The following is a 17,216-nucleotide window of genomic DNA, read 5'->3' as shown; positions in this document are numbered from 1 at the left end:
TACAAAAGGATTGGGCCATCTTGCTGCACCTTATTTACTTGCATTACTTGTTACTCATTACAAATTACCTTATCACAAAACTATCTATTACCGATAATTTCAGTACTTACAGAGAATACCTTACTGAAAATTGCTTATCATTTGCTTCTACTCCTAGTTGGGTTCGACACTCTTACTTATCGAAAAGGCTACGGTAGATCCCCTACACTTGTGGGTCATCATCAGGAGAGTCGTGCGGCGGTGGGTCGAAGGATTGATGGTGCGAGCGTACTCTAGGCGGGCGCTGAGATCACTAGCGCCTGGTGGCTCATTGGGCAGGCAAGCCCAGGCGGGGCTGGCCGTAGTGACCCGTGCAGCTGGACAGGCCAAGGCGTGGCAACGCGAGCAGGTTCAGATGGCCGGTGAAGCACGCAGGAAGTGCTACAAAGCAGCGAAACGAGTTTTGTTTTGGAACAAAAAAAGGACCAGTCCTTGTGTGACACGGATGGAGGCAGATCAATCGGCAAGGAAAAAGTCTATCAAGGGATATGCGTACGTCAGGAAGGCTAAGGATTTGACAAAGCAAATAGCTAGCATTGAGAGTTGAGCCTAGGAGTTACACCACGTGAAGACTAACATTGTTTTGGTTGAATTGCTACTAGTGCTGGGAGGTGACCACGTTAGGTTTGCTTATGTACTTTGGCATCATGGAAAGAAGCTCTGTTAATTTTTGCAAGGTCAGCCATACAAAGAATCATGATGCCATCGGGCATCGGGTTTGAGGTGGAGAAGTTCATTAGAACTAAAAACTTTGGGTTATGGCAGACACGGATGAAAGATTTGTTGGCACAACAGAGATGCTTGAAGGCGTTGCGGGAAGTCAATTCAGTTAAGATGAAATTATCATGTGATGGATGAAAATTTGCCAAAGACGATTTGGGAGCCTCGAGCGTGTCATATAGTCGAACGAGTTCGGCCGGGTCTGACTAGGCAGTTTGACGAATCAACGCAAGTCGGTTGTTACAGAAGACGGAGGTGGGATTGGCGACAATGACATAGGAGTGTGATACTGATGGTGACCGATTTCTGGAGCGTGGAAACACGTGGCGCGGGCCTGAGGGCTTGTGTGACTTCGACAAGACTATGGCGCGGGGTTGATTCAAGGTGATGTACACACGGAGCTTGAAGTCGACGAGCGCGAGGGTGGAATGATCATCTACCATGGAGTCATGTTGAAGGTGGAGCTGGATTGAGGGGCTACGGTGTAAGGATCCAGAGAATCGAAGCCTATTCAGTGGGAAAAAGCGAGTGACACGTAGTTCGGACTGGAGCCCAGTGGTCTGATGGAAGCGTGAGACTTGTCATCGGTCGGTGATGATCGGTGGTACTCTGTAGTGGGGGTTGAGTGGTGTGGTTTTGCGACCCTTGAGACTCGACCGGGATAGCGGAGGCTCGACGCGGTAATAGCGGCGAGGCGTGCGGTACGCACGGGACATGGAGACAGGTCATGGCTCTGGTGGTCATACATGTGGTGAGACAACTGCGAATTTGACTCGCGATGATTAGAAGCAATGGTGAAATTCTTTCAAGTTTCAGACAGACGGGCAAGAAATGAGTGGTGATGTTGAGTTCAGGTAACTCTTATGTGTGATATCCAATATGTTAGTTGTTCACTTTCACGCATGTCAATGATCAGTGTGTGATGGCATTGGACGGATACACTGGAAGTTGGGAGCGCAAACTAGAGTAATGTGGAACTTAATTTCGCTCGAGCATTGACTGTGGTCAAGAAAAGAACGGACTACAAGTTGCAGGTGGAGTCATATGGAGTCTTTGGAGTAGCAGCGGTGCTCATGGGATAAGCTCAAGTCCAATGTATATGAAAGTTTGATGCATTGACGAACTCAAGGTGGTGGAGAATATTCGCCAAGGTGGAGTTTGTTAGAGTTGTGTCGAATATTGTGTACAAGTAGGTTACAGTTGGACTCTGAGTAGTATTGTGTTTACAAGATATGGAGTCGTGTCCTAGTAGGACACTTGTATTCTAGGTCTCTTATATATATCGAGGGTAGACACACGATGTAACATATGCCAACATAGTAGCACAGGAATGCAGGGGAAGCCAGCGGCATGTGCCGACGTCCAGGGCGACTGAGTGCGGTATTGTAGCGGTATCACGGGAAGGAGCGCCTGTAGTCAGGTCCCAGAGATGTAACCATATCGGTGAACCTCGTTAACAAATCTCGGTGTCGTGCATTGTGTAATTGCTTGGTTCTTGGATGATCGACGGAGTGTCTCGGATTTATTCTAATAGGGAGTGTATCTCTAAATGATAATCTGTTTGTGATTCTCAGATCTTTGATATTGCACTTTTTTCTTTATAAGTTTTTTTCTAAATGGTTTTTTATAGAAGGTTTTTAATGAGACATTATTAATGTAGTCATTGTAATATGTCAGTTTCTCTTATTTTTCTATTGAGTTTTTGGATGAAGCTTTTAATGGCATATTGTACATATTTCCTCGTATTTTTCCTACAGGGTTTTTGAAGACTAATCATGATGATAATGTTTACAAAAAAAATTGAAGCAAATATTAGGGGTGGTGTTTTTTAACACAGTACAGACACAAGCGCTTATATACACGCGCATATATTCATCCCTATAAACGCATATGCACACCCTACCCATATGAGCCCCTCCAAAAGACTGAGCCGACATATCATCTTGAAATTTACGAAATAACCGTAGTCACCTCGTCATCGACGGGAACGTCTCCTTTCACTGAATGCGCATCGCCGAAAATCATGAAATAAATCCAGGAATAATTGCGAGCACCAGGACTTGAATCCTGGTGAACTCGGAATACCATAATCCCTCTAACCATTCAACCACAGATTGGTTCGCTTAAGAGGAGTGCTAGGATTAATTAATTAGAATCTCTGCTTGTGGAACCGACAGCCGGTTTCTCTCTCAAACGAATGCATCCTAATGTAACGGACACGTCGTTCGGATCGTGCCTATTGTGAACGTTGCGCGTGTGCGATGCATCCCTCCAGGGATATAAATATGTACATCATTAACATCAATCAATAGTGAATCGTCACAAATCTGTACATCATCGAGATCAATCAATAGTGAATCGCTACTGTTCATTCACACAGTTTCTTCACAGTTTTCTCACGTTGCGACATACGGATTTTTTTTTGGAACTATTGCGACACACGGACTTTTTTTTGCTAGCAAAGGATAGAGAGGATTCGCGAAGAAAACCAAGGACGAGAGGCTTCGACGAGTCCGTGGGCCGGTGTGAATACGACGTGCGCGGGGGGGCAGAGCGGTGGGTTAGCCGGTCGAATTGCCCCTTTCTTTCCCCTCGTCCAAGCCTGGGCCTCTTTATAACCCCCGCCACCTAATCCTGCCCGTCCACCAAAGCCACCACCCCCATCACCTGCCTGCCAACTAGCCCCAAATCTCCCCTCCCTCCCCCGCTCTCGAATCCCCCCGAGCATCGACCATGTCGGCCTACTGCGGAAAGTACAAGGGTACGCGATCCATCCCCTCCCTCGTCGTTCTCTCGATACGTCGGCGCTTTGATCTGCCTCGCGTGTAGATCCGTTGCCTGTTCGCCGTGCTTAGATCTACCTTTGCTCGCGAATCCGATGTAGTGTGTGCCGTCCGTACGCGCCGTGCTTTGATCTGCTTGGTTCTAGCGGTTACGCTGTTTTCGAGCGGATTTAGGCACTGCCTGTAAGATCCGAGTCCTTTGGGTGGATTTAGGTCGCGTCAGGGTGATGGGCTGCATGCTGATGATTACTGCTAGGTCCATGCTAGTGATTATTTTATATGAATGATGATACTGGCGTTCCTTCTTATTTTGCAAGTACTTTTTTTGGGTAAGTTGATGGACTCCGTTGCTCCATCTGTACATAATTCTGTTTGTGTTCGTTGTAGTGTTTACTATGGCTTTATGGTTGTTTGAAGATTGCCCCTGTAAATCTATTTCTGTTTAGATCCTAGTGGCTTCTTTTGCTAAGCTATATCCTGTGCTTATATAGTTGCAAGCTGTACTGATTGCTCTGCTGCCATGTTAATTCTTTGTTGCCCCTGGCCGTGTTAGCCACCTTGTGCTGTTGTGCAGATACATCTTTGAGAAATTGTAAAAAATTCATAATCAGTTGTCAGAATCATGCTAGTCAGTTTGTTGTGCATCTGTTGTTAGCTAAACGCTGTTAATGGCCACTCTCAACTTGTGCAGTTTTCTAGATTTTAGCACAATCTGAATAGTTATGGCAATTCATCTTAATACTGATGGTGGTTATCCTGCAGATGAGCTCATCAAGAACGCTGCCTACATTGGCACCCCCGGCAAGGGTATCCTTGCTGCCGACGAGTCCACCGGCACCATCGGCAAGCGCTTTGCCAGCATCAATGTTGAGAATGTTGAGGACAACCGCCGTGCCCTCCGTGAGCTCCTCTTCTGCACCCCTGGAGCCCTCCAGTACCTCAGTGGTGTGATCCTCTTTGAGGAGACCCTGTACCAGAGCACCAAGGGTGGCAAGCCCTTCGTTGACATCCTCAAGGAGGGCAACGTCCTCCCTGGCATCAAGGTGGACAAGGGTACCGTCGAGCTCGCTGGAACCAACGGTGAGACCACCACCCAGGGCTTTGATGACCTTGGCAAGCGCTGTGCCAAGTACTACGAGGCTGGTGCCCGCTTTGCCAAGTGGCGTGCCGTCCTCAAGATTGGCCCCACCGAACCATCACAGCTTTCCATCAACCAGAATGCTCAGGGTCTGGCTCGCTATGCCATCATCTGCCAGGAGAATGGGCTGGTGCCCATTGTTGAGCCTGAGATCCTTGTTGATGGACCTCATGACATTGACCGCTGTGCTTACGTGACTGAGATGGTCCTTGCTGCGTGCTACAAGGCCCTCAACGACCAGCATGTCCTCCTTGAGGGCACCCTCCTGAAGCCCAACATGGTCACCCCTGGATCCGACGCCAAGAAGGTGGCCCCTGAGGTGATTGCTGAGTACACCGTCCGCACCCTCCAGAGGACTGTCCCTGCTGCCGTCCCAGCCATTGTCTTCCTCTCTGGTGGACAGAGCGAGGAGGAGGCGACCCTGAACCTGAACGCCATGAACAAGCTCGAGACCAAGAAGCCATGGAACCTGTCCTTCTCCTTCGGGCGTGCCCTCCAGCAGAGCACCCTCAAGGCCTGGGCTGGCAAGGTGGAGAACGAGGAGAAGGCCAGGAAGGCGTTCCTGGTGAGGTGCAAGGCCAACTCTGAGGCCACCCTCGGCACCTACAAGGGCGATGCCACCCTCGGCGAGGGGGCCTCTGAGAGCCTCCACGTCAAGGACTACAAGTACTGATCTGCCTTCGGTGCGGTGGCCTGTTTGGGTGTCCTGCTTACCAGTATTATCGTTTGGTTTTCAGAGTCTTGATATATCCTTCGGATATCGAACCTAGTATGGAACTTGTGCTCTCAAAATAGCTTAGGTAGTTTCGTTTTTGGAGTCGAATACCCTGTTACTCGGGTGCTGCGTATCGTAAATCGGAGCGGTGGTTTTTGTTCTACTATGGTCGTGTAATTTTGCTGCTTATACAATGGGTAAAACCTGTTATATGCTGAGTACATGTCTTGAGTTGCTCTATTTCGATTGTGTTGCATCGCTTAATTTTTCTTTTGTTGCTTCAGCTGAAGCAACATCGCTTAATTTCATTCGTTGCTTCACTTGGCTGAAGTAACCTCAGTTTTCTCTTGCACTTTCGTGCATGCTCATGAAATTGAGATTGCTCAGTTTTGTTACACTAGGCTGGAGTACTCTTTCAGTTTTCTCTTAAGCAGAAATCAGAACTTCAAATTTCGTGTATGCTTATGAAATCAAGGTTTTTATATCAGGTTTTTGTTCTATGCTCCTGTAACCAGTCAGCAGCACCTTTTTGACGCACGATTGAATAATGCAATACTAGTTTATCTCGTCAAACAGCTTAGTAAGTTTCCGATTTCATATCCAAGTTTGCAGCTTCAATGGCAGCAACTGACACCTGACACTGCTATCTCAAACTTAAACTTCTGGGGTGATGCATAAATCTTGAACTGCAATCAGAAACCAAACTTGAAATTTCGTGTATGCTCATGAAAGCGAGCCCTAGATTGCAAGGTTTCCTGTGTGCCTTCTGCACGGGCGATAGTTGGCTAACTAGGCAGCAGGTATTTGATGCTTACGATGGTAGAGTCAGCTTTTTTTGTTTGCAGCACTTTATTTATTTTTAGTTCCGCTTGGACGATTGAATAATACTCCCTTCGTCTCAAATTATTTCTAGATATACGTATCTGAGACAACTAATTCTGGATGGAGGTAATACAAACTAGTTGAGTCAACAGAACAGTTTGTTCTGATTGAACGACTGAGTAGTTTCTTACTTGGCAGACTTGACTGCCTTCTGATTGATGAGATCATCCAACCTAGAGCGAGAGCAGCGCTGAAGTTGAAAAGTTTCGTTGGGTCATCATCAGCGCTTACGTGTACATTCACAACAATCTGCACTAGTCTCAATTTCAATGGCCGTAAAAAGTTGACCGGTACGGAACTGATGGGGCGTACTTTCACAATTTGCAAGTTCACGGACATAAGTTTTAAGTTTGACAGGGTGCTCACTGAAGCAGTGCTTCTCTGACCATTTCGAAATCATTCGTTCGCTTTCTTCGGGTTTCTGGGGCACTTCATGACCCAAACTTGAATCCATAACAAGTGCCGTGGTTTTAGTTCAAACTACAAACTCTAGTTTTTTGAACCAAAACCACGACACTTATTATTGTGGATCGGATCGGAGGGAGTACCTATTATGAACTTGTGATGTGGTCTATAAATTTTGAACTACCACACAAATTTTGAACTGGTACCAGAAAAACTGTGCTGCACAACATAACACAACCACAAAGGGAAGAAGCAGTAGCAGAATCATGAAGGGCTCCTTTTCTACCAATGGTGGTGACACACACACACAGATTGACTCATTACCCAGAAACTGTTCTTTTTTAATTATAGCTTGGCAATTTGCCATAGCATCGATACCAAACAAGTAAAAACCTTCATCAGGATCCATCAAACACTTCTTTTTCTGTACACTTATTACCACACCAATGCGATTGCGCAAAGCCAGAGCAACAAATAATGGCGCTTGGCAAACGGACTGACTGACGGCTTCGGCTTTCGCTTGCCAGACTCGATCTGCGGAGGATGGTCGGCTGCCGGAGAACCCTTGCACTGTAGTACATCATCGCTATCTCCACGCCGAGCCGGAGCTGGCGCTGGAGCGTCGCTAGACTAGGTAGTCATAGTAGACCAGCAGGAGGTTGTCAGGGACGATGAGGGGCAGGCTGTCGATGAAGCTGTGGAAGTGCCTCACATTCTCCTTCTCCAGGGTCACGGGGTCGATCACGTCCTCGTCGCCGGTGAGCACCCACAGATCCCTGGACTGGACTCGCTTCAGGCTTCCGCGGCAGAATGGGCAGGACTGAGATCTTGTGTACCTGTAACCATGATGCACATTAGAGGTGTGGCTTGATGGCACTTGCAGCAGCAAATAGAAAGCGCAACAACAAAATCGACTGAACGTTGTTCGAATAGAGTTCAGAAACAGAAAATAGACCACACTATTGTACATAACCTCATCCAGTTGCCTACACTGCAAAATTAGCTTTGATCAAAAGGAAGCGAGTTAACGGAACCTTCTTCCCTTAACTTGACAATTTTCTGCGTCGGGCCACTGCAAGGCTAATAGCGATAGACCAGTTACCAAAAGTATCTACAGATACAATTGCAGCAAACTGCATCTTGTCTGAAGTAATGCTGTTAGAGAAGCCATTGACTGCTCCCAACATTGTACTGAAGCAGCCAGTTCATTATCATTATAACGACAACTTGCCATGTGCAAAACCTATGACACACACGACGCCTTGCGGATAACACTTGCCTTGGTACACAAGTATGATCTGCCAGCTAAGGAAACATAATTAGCATTATTAGAATGTCACATTTAAATATCCCCCACGCCCCCTTGCGCTTATCCCTTCAAGTTCGTGTTGTGCTATTGACAATTGCCACTGGTAATGCAGTACTGCTACTGGTTTTTATTTATGGACGCAGCTTCCAGGTTGTCTCATTTCCATACCACTGATAAAATATAGTCCGTTGTATTTAGTGTGACAAACAGCAGGGCTTTAAGAATGGTACTATGAAGTACCACAACTGCCCATTAAACTCAAACATAAATACAGTGCCTAATTAAAGGGATAACCGAATGTGTCTCTTGAGTACGGCATAAAGTTGGAATGGTTGGATTATATGTAATCTCTCCTATAGTTGACAGTAGAAGGCCAATAAGAAACACTGCAACTTCCAGCTTCCAGCCAACTAATCGAGCGTTCAGTGCAAGCAAAGCAAAACAATCTGAACAGATTGCAGTTCTTTCAAACAACAGTGAATCAGCGATAACATTTTTGTTTGGTGTGAATTTTGAATATTTTGGAGAGAATGTAGCTTAAGTAGGGCTAAATGGAGTTGTAGAGCAATAAAATGCAGAATTGTGTGCATCAAAGACTACTGTTGGGTTGTTGAACTACTCCCTCCCTACCCCTACCAACACTGAGTTGAGTAGGAGCAGCTCACAAACAGCGCCAAGGTTGAAAAAGAACTGCACCAATAACTCCTTCGCACAATACAAATGCATTGTTAGAACCCATGATTCCAAAGCTGTCGCCGCTCACGCGATTCCTCGCATATTTATCTCTTAAATTGACCTTATCTCGAGGCTCTTTCAACCACTGGCAATTTTTAACATTAGCGTGTGACGTGGGGACTATAAATGATAAACAACATATATGGTGCTAATTAAGAATGCCTCAAACGGATAAGCAAGGGGAACCAGGGGGCAATTACCAGTCTCGGTAACAGTTGATGCACATGGCATGGTTGCAGTTGGGAAGGACCATCTTGGTGCAGGTCTCCAGGCAAATGCCGCACTCGTCTTCCCTCTCGGCGTCCTTATCATCGGCGTAAAGCTTCCGGCGGCCGCCGCTGTCGCCGTCCCCCTTGCACCACCCTTTCTCCTTACACTCCTTCGCCATGACGTTCTCCTCAATTTGTTGCAAGTAGGGGTATATTATGGCTGCATTCCATGGCACGTCAGAAAGAAGCACACGGTGTCAGTGCATGAAGAAGGCCTGAAACTGAAGAATTTCCCCCAACTATGTGCCTGCTATGCATACCGTAGAATTCTTTGAGGCTCGCTCGCCTTTCGATGGTGGATATGGACGCATCCCCATCAACATAAACCTGCAGTGAGACCAAAGCATCTAAAAACATCATTATCATGTAGCAAAAAGATAACAATAATAATAATCTGGAGATAAAATTCAGCTAAGAAATTTGAGGGCCTGCAGCAGGACTGAATGAAACAATACCTTGTAGACAAGAACCTCGAGGAGGCCCAGGTAGCTGGGGAGGGTGTAGGAGAGGGAGCAGCTGCAGTCCATCCACTGGATAAGGTTGAGGATGATTGGAGCCATGGAGCTGTAGGACAGCCTCATCTGCACGCAGGTGCCCCCGTAGGCCCTGTGGACAGCATGCGCCCTGAAAAAAGAAGCGCCGATTCATCAAAACATGCCTGCGGACATGAATTTAACACCCCCGCAAATTGCATCAAACATGTCAAAACAGGGACCAAAAACAGCCAGGAACCAAAAGGGGAACCTTTCCCTTTCCACTCCTTTTTCCCAGGAAAAATCAAGTACAGAAAGAGAGCAACACCCAGAATCAAGAAAATCATGGAGGGGAAGGAGAGGATTTGCTTACAGGGTGTTGGCGTGGTGGATATCGGCTTCGAGGGCCTTGAGGGAGCCCCTGAGGGACAGCGGCCTGCCGCCGTGAAGCATGGCTCTTCTCCGGCAATCCAAGAACCCCCTGTGGCCGCGGACCGGGATGGTTCAGAGAGAGAAGCTTGGGCGAGGAGGAGAGGGGCTCGAGGAAGCAAGAGGCGACCGGGGTACCAAGCAAGAAGAAGACCGCGGAGCAAGCTGGTGAGGTCTGGGTGTGGGGAAAGGTAAGCTTTGGGGAAGCTGTGAGGGGGAGAGGGAGAGGGGTGAGGAGCTTTTGTCCTGCGGCCACGGCCCCCTCGGTTTTATAACGGGAGGGCAGGCTACGGCCGTGCAACCTGTGGCTGCTTTGCTTTTGCTTTGTTTTTGCTTCCATGGTTGCTTGAGGGCTTTGAGGGGAGGATAGATAGAAAGGAAATGCTTGGGAATAAAGAAAGTGGAGGAGACAAAGGGAGAGGGAAAGGCTACACAAATGAGGCATGGAGGAACAGTTTTATGAGCCTATTCTATACATATTTCCAATATTGTAGTACAATTTTTCTATTGATTCTATTTGCCCATCGTAATTTACCCATGAATTTTGCGCGCGCTGGTCGATCTTGGGATGACGTCGAAGATGGGGGCTATGTGCGGAGCGCCGGCGACGAGCGTTGATGCCGGCGAGGCTGAGCCAGGACCTCGCCGGGAGATGGGGGTGACGCTGGGAGCGGTAGCAAACTGCGACGTCCTAGGTAGGCGAGGAAGCGGGTTGATGGGTGCAGGTGTGGATATGTTGATGTCGGAAAACAGGAAAGTGGCGTGGGGGTGGGGAGCAGAGATGGCCTTGGGCGACAGGGCATGACGGTGCACTGCGGCGATGGAAGGGCAGAGTGGTGACGTGATCGCGAAAGGGGAAGGGAGGGGGGGAGGGCGATGGTTAGGGCTGGGTTGGAGGGCGACGACACGAGGAAGGCGAAGAGGGGCAAGAAGATGAACATTGGGATTTGGGTTGGTGGTTGTTGGATGAATCTTCACATTTCCCATAAATTTCGCGTGCATCGTTCGATTTTCGGACAACCCCAGAAATGGGATGATGTGAGGAGCGCCAGCGACGAGCGTTGACCCTGACGAGGCCGAGTTAGGACCTAGCTGAAGACGAGGCGGTGCTTCGAGCAGCAGCAAGCTGTGACATCCCGGGTGGAGGCGAGGAAGCAGCTTGACATGTGAAAAGTCTGTTAGCATCGAAGAACAAGAGGTTGGGGAAAGGGAGAGGTAGAGCTAGAGGTATGTCCCTGGTGACAACGGCAAACGATGGGCTGCAACAAGGGGAGGGCGACGCAGGGCGAGGAGGAGGGGGAGCGATGCGGTCGCCTAGGGCGGCTGTCAACTGTTAGGGATAGGTTGGAGGACGGCGCATGGAGAAAGAAGTGGTCCTTGGTCGATGATTAGACGTTTTGAATTTTTGGTTGATGACATTTTTTTTGCCAGGTATATGATGAATAGGTGCTTCATTTAGAGATTATACCATGAAACTGAAAAAAAAAGTTGAATTCTCAATAATAGGTGTTTCGAGTGGAAATATTGAAAAAGAAATAGATGGGAAGAAAAAAATGGGAGCAGATAGATAAATGGGTTGATGATGGATGGATGGTGATAATGAGGCGTTGGAGGAGGGCGCAGATGGCGTTCGGAAAAGAAAGGTCTTGGTGGGGGGAGGGGGGATCCGGCTTGCCTGCTCCCTTTCCGTGCTCCCACCTCATCCAACGGCAGTCTTTTTTTCTTTTTTCTTTCTAATCTAATCATCTCCCCCCTGATTTTAAGGGATGGGGCCGGGCTTTATTTTATTCCAATCAAATCAAGCCACGTATGCGGGAGCACGGATGGGCACACGGGAGGGGAGCAGGCAAGTCTCGTCCGGGGGAGGGGAGATGGCTGGTTGGCCCTATCCACTACCAGCAGCACGCTGGGACCCGCCGCCGGTCTCCCCACGGACCCACTTTCTTTATCGGTGTGATTCAAACTTGAAAGGAGAGAGACGTTAATCATATTCAAAAACCCTTTTGAAACCCAATCATGCTTAAACTGAAGGAGTCCATTTCAACTTGAATACCATACTCTATGCAAAATCTAGTATATTTTTGTATTCGGAGAAATTTACCGTTTACGTCGCTTCACTCTCTATACTACGGAAGGTACGTACTATACACTGATTGATGAGTTCTCTGGGCATGGGCAGACAACGGGAAAGCTCGCACTGTTTCTAGATCTTTCGCCGGCGGGCCCCGCGGATCCCCACTACGGGAAAAAGGCCATCACATTCAGAGATCGATCACTGGATCAGTCTATCAGGAATATTTCTCGGTGGCCCGGGGACCGGTCGGCTCAGCCCGGCCCATCCGAGCCTGAGGATGAGGCCACTGCCTGCGCCACCCTACTCTATCCTCTCAGATTCCGTTTCACCCCTCCCCCTAGATTTCTGGCTCCCGTCCCGTCCCGCCCCGGCCCGGCGAAATATTCATCGTCCCCCGAAACTTTATTCGCTCGAAATCTAAATCTAAAAATAAAAAAATCTATACCTTAACTTTGCGGGTTAACGAATATGATAATCGTGGAATTGCCAGAGGCGGCGATGGAAACTAGCGGGGGGTGCCTCCGTGCCCGGTCGTTGCTTCAGCACGGCCCGGCCGCCGACCAGACTTGGAATCCAAGGAAGAGGAAAAGAAAAGAGAGAAAGAAAATGCTCTTCGGTGCGATCACGGGTCAGGTGAGACCGTGGGACGATGACCGTGCCGCATCACCACGGCGTACGCACAGCGAAAAGTTCCTCCGGCTCCTTAATCGGGGGTTGAAAAGTTCTTGTTCCCTTGCGTATGGCGTGCGTGCTTAGGGGGAGACGGGTCGCAGCTGTGGTTTTTTGTAGCATCGTTTTCTCCCGGGCCGCAAGTATCCCGTTCCGTTCCATTTTTTTTTTGAGGGCGTTCCGTTCCATTTCTTGGACGGCTCTTCTTAGGCTCTGACCCTTTGCGGCCCCAGGGTCGCAGGGTCCGGGCATGCCGCACCGAAAGGGCCTTTGGTCCGTTCTGGCGCATCGGCTTTGTGAGTGAGCCATTTTTCTTTTCGAATGGTCGACAACAGCTGGTCGTGTGTGTCTTTCCCTAACATAATTGCTTGCTTAGGTGGCGCCCGATTAGTCCGTCGGGGTTCCCGATGTGGCGTGACGGAAGGGGTTGCCTCACCCTCCTCCAAAACCCCTACCCTGCCTGGGTTTCTTTAGCAATTGTCGCGTACGGCCACGGCCACGCGGCGATGAGATGCCTTCCAGCCTCGAGCACACGTTTTGTTCCGTTGGATGGATGGACCTCCCGGCCAGCGGCGGCGGATGAAGGAACACGCAGACGCACACGCCGCCGAGCCAGCGACCAGCCGAATCCGGAGGGTACGCGGCGGCGGTGCGGCGATAGATAGATAAAGGATCGCGAAACCGATCGGGTCGGCACGGGCGTGGCTACGGGCCAGAGGACGCGTCACGGTCGGATCAGCCGGGCCTATCGCGCGCACCGCAAGCTGCCGAGCCCACGCCGCCCGTCGTCGATCGTCGACCGTCTCTCTATCTTTCTTTGCCGTTGGCGTCGGGGTCAACCGGCCTTGATTGAACCGGAGGGTGGCTCGTGTTTGCGCTCCACGAGTCCACGGATGGACGGATGGTTCTGGATTGGCGGCATGGGCAGCGGTGGCGAGTGGCGGTTGGCTGTCTGGTTGGGGCAGGATCGGGTTTGAGGCGGACGCTTGCTCGCGGGCCGGACGTGGACGCTCTCTGCGGCACTACACGTCTACACTACGGTTAGCCTCTCCCATTATTTTGTGTGTGCGTGCGGGGTTGAGCCAGTGGTCGCTGTCGTGACGCTCTCCGGGGCGTCCAGTGGATGGAGTAGGAAGCAAAATCCGAGGTCGGCCAGCCGCAAGCGGGCTTAACTAGGAGCAACTCGAACGAATTTCCTAAATTCTAAGCCTCCGCAACATTGCTCCGTAGTAAGTATCAAAATAAAAGAGTTTCAAGTGCAAAAACGTCTTACATTTTGATACGGAGAGAGCAGGTTTATTTAGAGAGACCTTAGCGTGCTTTATCATGTTTAATTTTTTCAATGTTATAAATATGTCTAAATTCTTTTTACACGTGGGAACCATTGTCAACGGGTTCAACGGCAGAGCTATGTAGCACCCCAAGCATTCATATTTTACCATTCGCCCCCCCCCCCCCCCCCCCCCCCCCCCCCCCCCAGCCCCCAGTTCATTGTTCTAACTCCGCCACTGAACGGGTTGTCCCTATATTTCTATCTTCCTCGCATGAGCCACCTCCTACCGCTCTAATGGTCCCAACAGTCAAAGGTCATGCTCATGGGTGCTCTGACCGCATATACCGCCTCTCTTTGTCGTCGTGGGTTCGGAGACTTGGAGTCAACTAGCCAACTCTTACTTACTTACTGGTTGTCGGAATGAACAACCATTTTTAAAAGTAGACATTGTAAGTAACCGTTCTTCAATAATTTGAGCAAGATAAATATTTTATATTGATTAGTTTTCCTAAGAAACGCAGTGATACGCTAACATCGACACATTCAAGCCATTACGTCTCTTGTTTGCCTATTCGAGAAATGTAGTACGTATGGGGTGCGTTATGTGTCAAGTTGATACGTCGTTTGACCATTCAAGAAATGTAGTATATATGCTGGACAACGCGGCAACCAAACTCCATTTTGCCGGGATCTTTGTTATCCAACTCATGTGATGAATGAAACACGTTAGGTTTTACACCATTCCCTCACATTTACAATGGTGTGCCCCATTCCCCTACATTAACAACATAGTCTATACCCATTGTGCTCGTGTTTATAACGCCAAAACAAACACCTTTTATACCCTTTGAAATTCCTGTGAAAATTCTCTAGTCGAGGAGGAAGCCTAAACGTCGTAACAAACTTTTCGTCTCTGTTGGGTGAGTACATGACAACTAGTGTAACACATAATTTTTCTGACATATCATCTCTTGGCACAAAATCCCTCGACACAGTGACGCAACCTCGAGTAGGACTAACTCTACATAAACACAAGGCACATCCACCTCCTTCGTTTGTGCCCCCCTCCTCCAACCCGTGGTGTGATGGTTCCTCTTCTTGCCCCTGCGCTCAGTTTTTGATCGACGGGTCGACATTTTGTGTGATGATTGCGCTTGGTTCTGGTTCAACCGTGGTGTTCTTTGCCATCTTGTTTTTATGCTTGTGCATGCACTCTTGAGAAATGGGTGTATGTGCGATTGAAAATGACTTTGTATATTCTTGGATATTGCTTTGGTTTCTTTTGTGTTAATGGTGCTTTTTCTAGTTATTGTTTTCTTAAATGGAGAGGGTCACACACATACATCTATTTCTTTACTGATTTAGTGTGCACACACATAGATGGGGAAAGAGCCAATCTGTAGATATAGCGTTCTATACTTGCTACACTTGATGACTCCATTGCTTGGTTCCTTTGGTGTTGCGCTTGTCGCGTTGAGGTGTTTGATTTCTAGTGTTTCTATTTTCAGTGAGATGGTGAACAACATGCTCAACAAATCATACCGTTTGTGTTGACGATCTGTGTTGGTATATATGTTAAGGATAGAAAACACGTGTAGGGTTACTTTGTACCATGGAGCATGATTTGCATCTTGGTTTCTTGACAAGCTCCATCTGTCGCGGTGCTTTGTTTTCCTGCTTAACTGAGAGATGTGATAGATCATGGCATTCGGAACATGCATGCTTCCATGTCTTTTTTGTTGCACATGGCGTGGAAACTGATGAGCATAGCTAAAAAATTCTCTAATGCAACATATATTTGTGATCTCAAAGCATTTGGGTCATCTACAATGCTAGCAATTCGATTCAGTTTAAATGATCGAGTCTTTGTGGAACAAAAAGGCAACACAACCTTGACCACTTATTATATTAACTATTTTTTTACTTTGACTAGTTTTATGTATTACAATCATCAAAATTCATAAATATAAAGACACCTAAATTTTATATTCGTATAAAAAAATTTTGTTTCCCTTCTTGACACATGACATTTGCTAACCTATTTGACCAACCGAGTCAACCGACAACCGATGGGGATTTTGACAACCTCCCCCTAGGCCCTAGCCTCCTGGTTCTTTGCAGGCATGGTGGGTCTCATGGTCCCAAGAAACTAGGATTGCACTACCCCCGCCCCATGTTAAGGAAAGTCATAGACAAGACACCTACAAATTATGCATGTGCGAAATTTCCACACCATGGATCCTATCAAGTTTTTGAAATTGTACTAGGCATCCCGAGGCGAAGGTGAAGGGAAACACGGTAGGCTAAACTAGTGCAAAACAAAAACAAATCTACCATGTACGCCCAAGAGCATTGTAGCTAGAGATCACGAGTTTTGGTTTTACCACTAGATTCGCAGTTTCGTCTGTGGAAGTAAAGTTGACGAAGCGTACTTACCGTCCTCCCTTTGCGAGTCTGCTGAAAGATCCATCCATCCAAGCATCTCACATGTGCAATGCCTCCAAGGTACTAGATAGAACGTTGCTTTCCCCGACTGCTAGATGGGCTACTTTAGGCAAGAGAGAAGTTGCGGCTAGGTTTCAGGATTACTAACTGGCAAACACTTAAATGCACATCCCTTCTTTTTATATAGACAATTTTTATAATGGACTTCCATGTTAGAGGCTCCACCCACTTGAAGTGTGCAACCCTTATAAGTTTAGACACATTTGGACATGTCCTGATTACTCCTACTTGGTCACTTGTTGGTAACAACCCCTAGCAGGATGCGCCAACTCCCAAACGCACATAAAGATCATATCGGGCGAACCCACATAATGTTGCATACATGCTATTTTTCTTTTTCCTCACGATATTGGTCAAGCTCAAGCTTGACTACGCCTTCTCGATCACATGACTAAGAGTTCTTTAGTAGGTTAAACTTGTAGGATGTCCATGCATTTCGAGATCCTATATCTCAGGGACCGCAAAAAATACATCTCATTCCAGAGAGGGACAAATCTCATCTCTACTAACCATGTTCCATGACAAATAACAAAACAAACTTTATAACCACACAATTACACATTTATGGTTAAGTATTTCTCCTTTTCTTTTTTCGAGTTGAACTGTAAGCAAGTTACTACCTCCTCCCGGGTTTATTAGTCCTCATTGTATTTGTGTCATACTTTGACCATATATTTGACCAGCAAAAATATAAGTGAAATGTTACCAAAATTATAGTGTTAGATTCATACATGGCAATACTTTCCAATTATAGTATTTTTGCTAAATATAACTTATATTGTTTAGTAGAATTTATGG

At 47.6% G+C, this 17,216-nt stretch overlaps 2 protein-coding genes across 2 annotated transcripts; one reads left to right on the top strand and one right to left on the bottom strand.

Annotated features, from left to right (window-relative positions):
- Positions 1-3,370: 3,370 nt before the first annotated feature.
- On the top strand, positions 3,371-5,635 carry LOC125545478 (fructose-bisphosphate aldolase 1, cytoplasmic). The gene is made up of 2 exons (XM_048709426.1): positions 3,371-3,520; positions 4,305-5,635. Exons 1-2 carry the CDS (start codon positions 3,493-3,495, stop codon positions 5,351-5,353), a joined length of 1,077 nt encoding a protein of 358 aa, XP_048565383.1. The 5' UTR covers positions 3,371-3,492; the 3' UTR covers positions 5,354-5,635.
- A 1,367-nt stretch (positions 5,636-7,002) lies between these two features.
- On the bottom strand, positions 7,003-10,154 carry LOC125545477 (E3 ubiquitin-protein ligase AIRP2-like). Its single transcript, XM_048709425.1, has 5 exons — positions 9,842-10,154; positions 9,451-9,619; positions 9,256-9,322; positions 8,927-9,155; positions 7,003-7,518 (listed from the first exon to the last, which is right to left on the bottom strand). Exons 1-5 carry the CDS (start codon positions 9,919-9,921, stop codon positions 7,308-7,310), a joined length of 756 nt encoding a protein of 251 aa, XP_048565382.1. The 5' UTR covers positions 9,922-10,154; the 3' UTR covers positions 7,003-7,307.
- Between the last annotated feature and the right edge of the window lie 7,062 nt (positions 10,155-17,216).

The sequence above is a fragment of the Triticum urartu genome, chromosome 3 (assembly GCF_003073215.2).
Source record: "Triticum urartu cultivar G1812 chromosome 3, Tu2.1, whole genome shotgun sequence".
In the NCBI taxonomy this organism is placed as follows: domain Eukaryota; kingdom Viridiplantae; phylum Streptophyta; class Magnoliopsida; order Poales; family Poaceae; genus Triticum; species Triticum urartu.
Note: the sequence above shows the minus strand (reverse complement) of the source record. Positions and strands in the feature narration are given on the sequence as shown.

Coding starts and splice junctions, on each gene's coding strand:
- LOC125545478 (XM_048709426.1), top strand. CDS start 3,493: ATGTCGGCCTACTGCGGAAAGTACAAGG. Junction 3,521..4,304: donor CTACTGCGGAAAGTACAAGG/GTACGCGATCCA, acceptor GTTATCCTGCAG/ATGAGCTCATCAAGAACGCT.
- LOC125545477 (XM_048709425.1), bottom strand. CDS start 9,921: ATGCTTCACGGCGGCAGGCCGCTGTCCCTCAGGGGCTCCCTCAAGGCC. Junction 9,620..9,841: donor ATCCACCACGCCAACACCCT/GTAAGCAAATCC, acceptor TTCTTTTTTCAG/GGCGCATGCTGTCCACAGGG. Junction 9,323..9,450: donor TCGAGGTTCTTGTCTACAAG/GTATTGTTTCAT, acceptor GTCTCACTGCAG/GTTTATGTTGATGGGGATGC.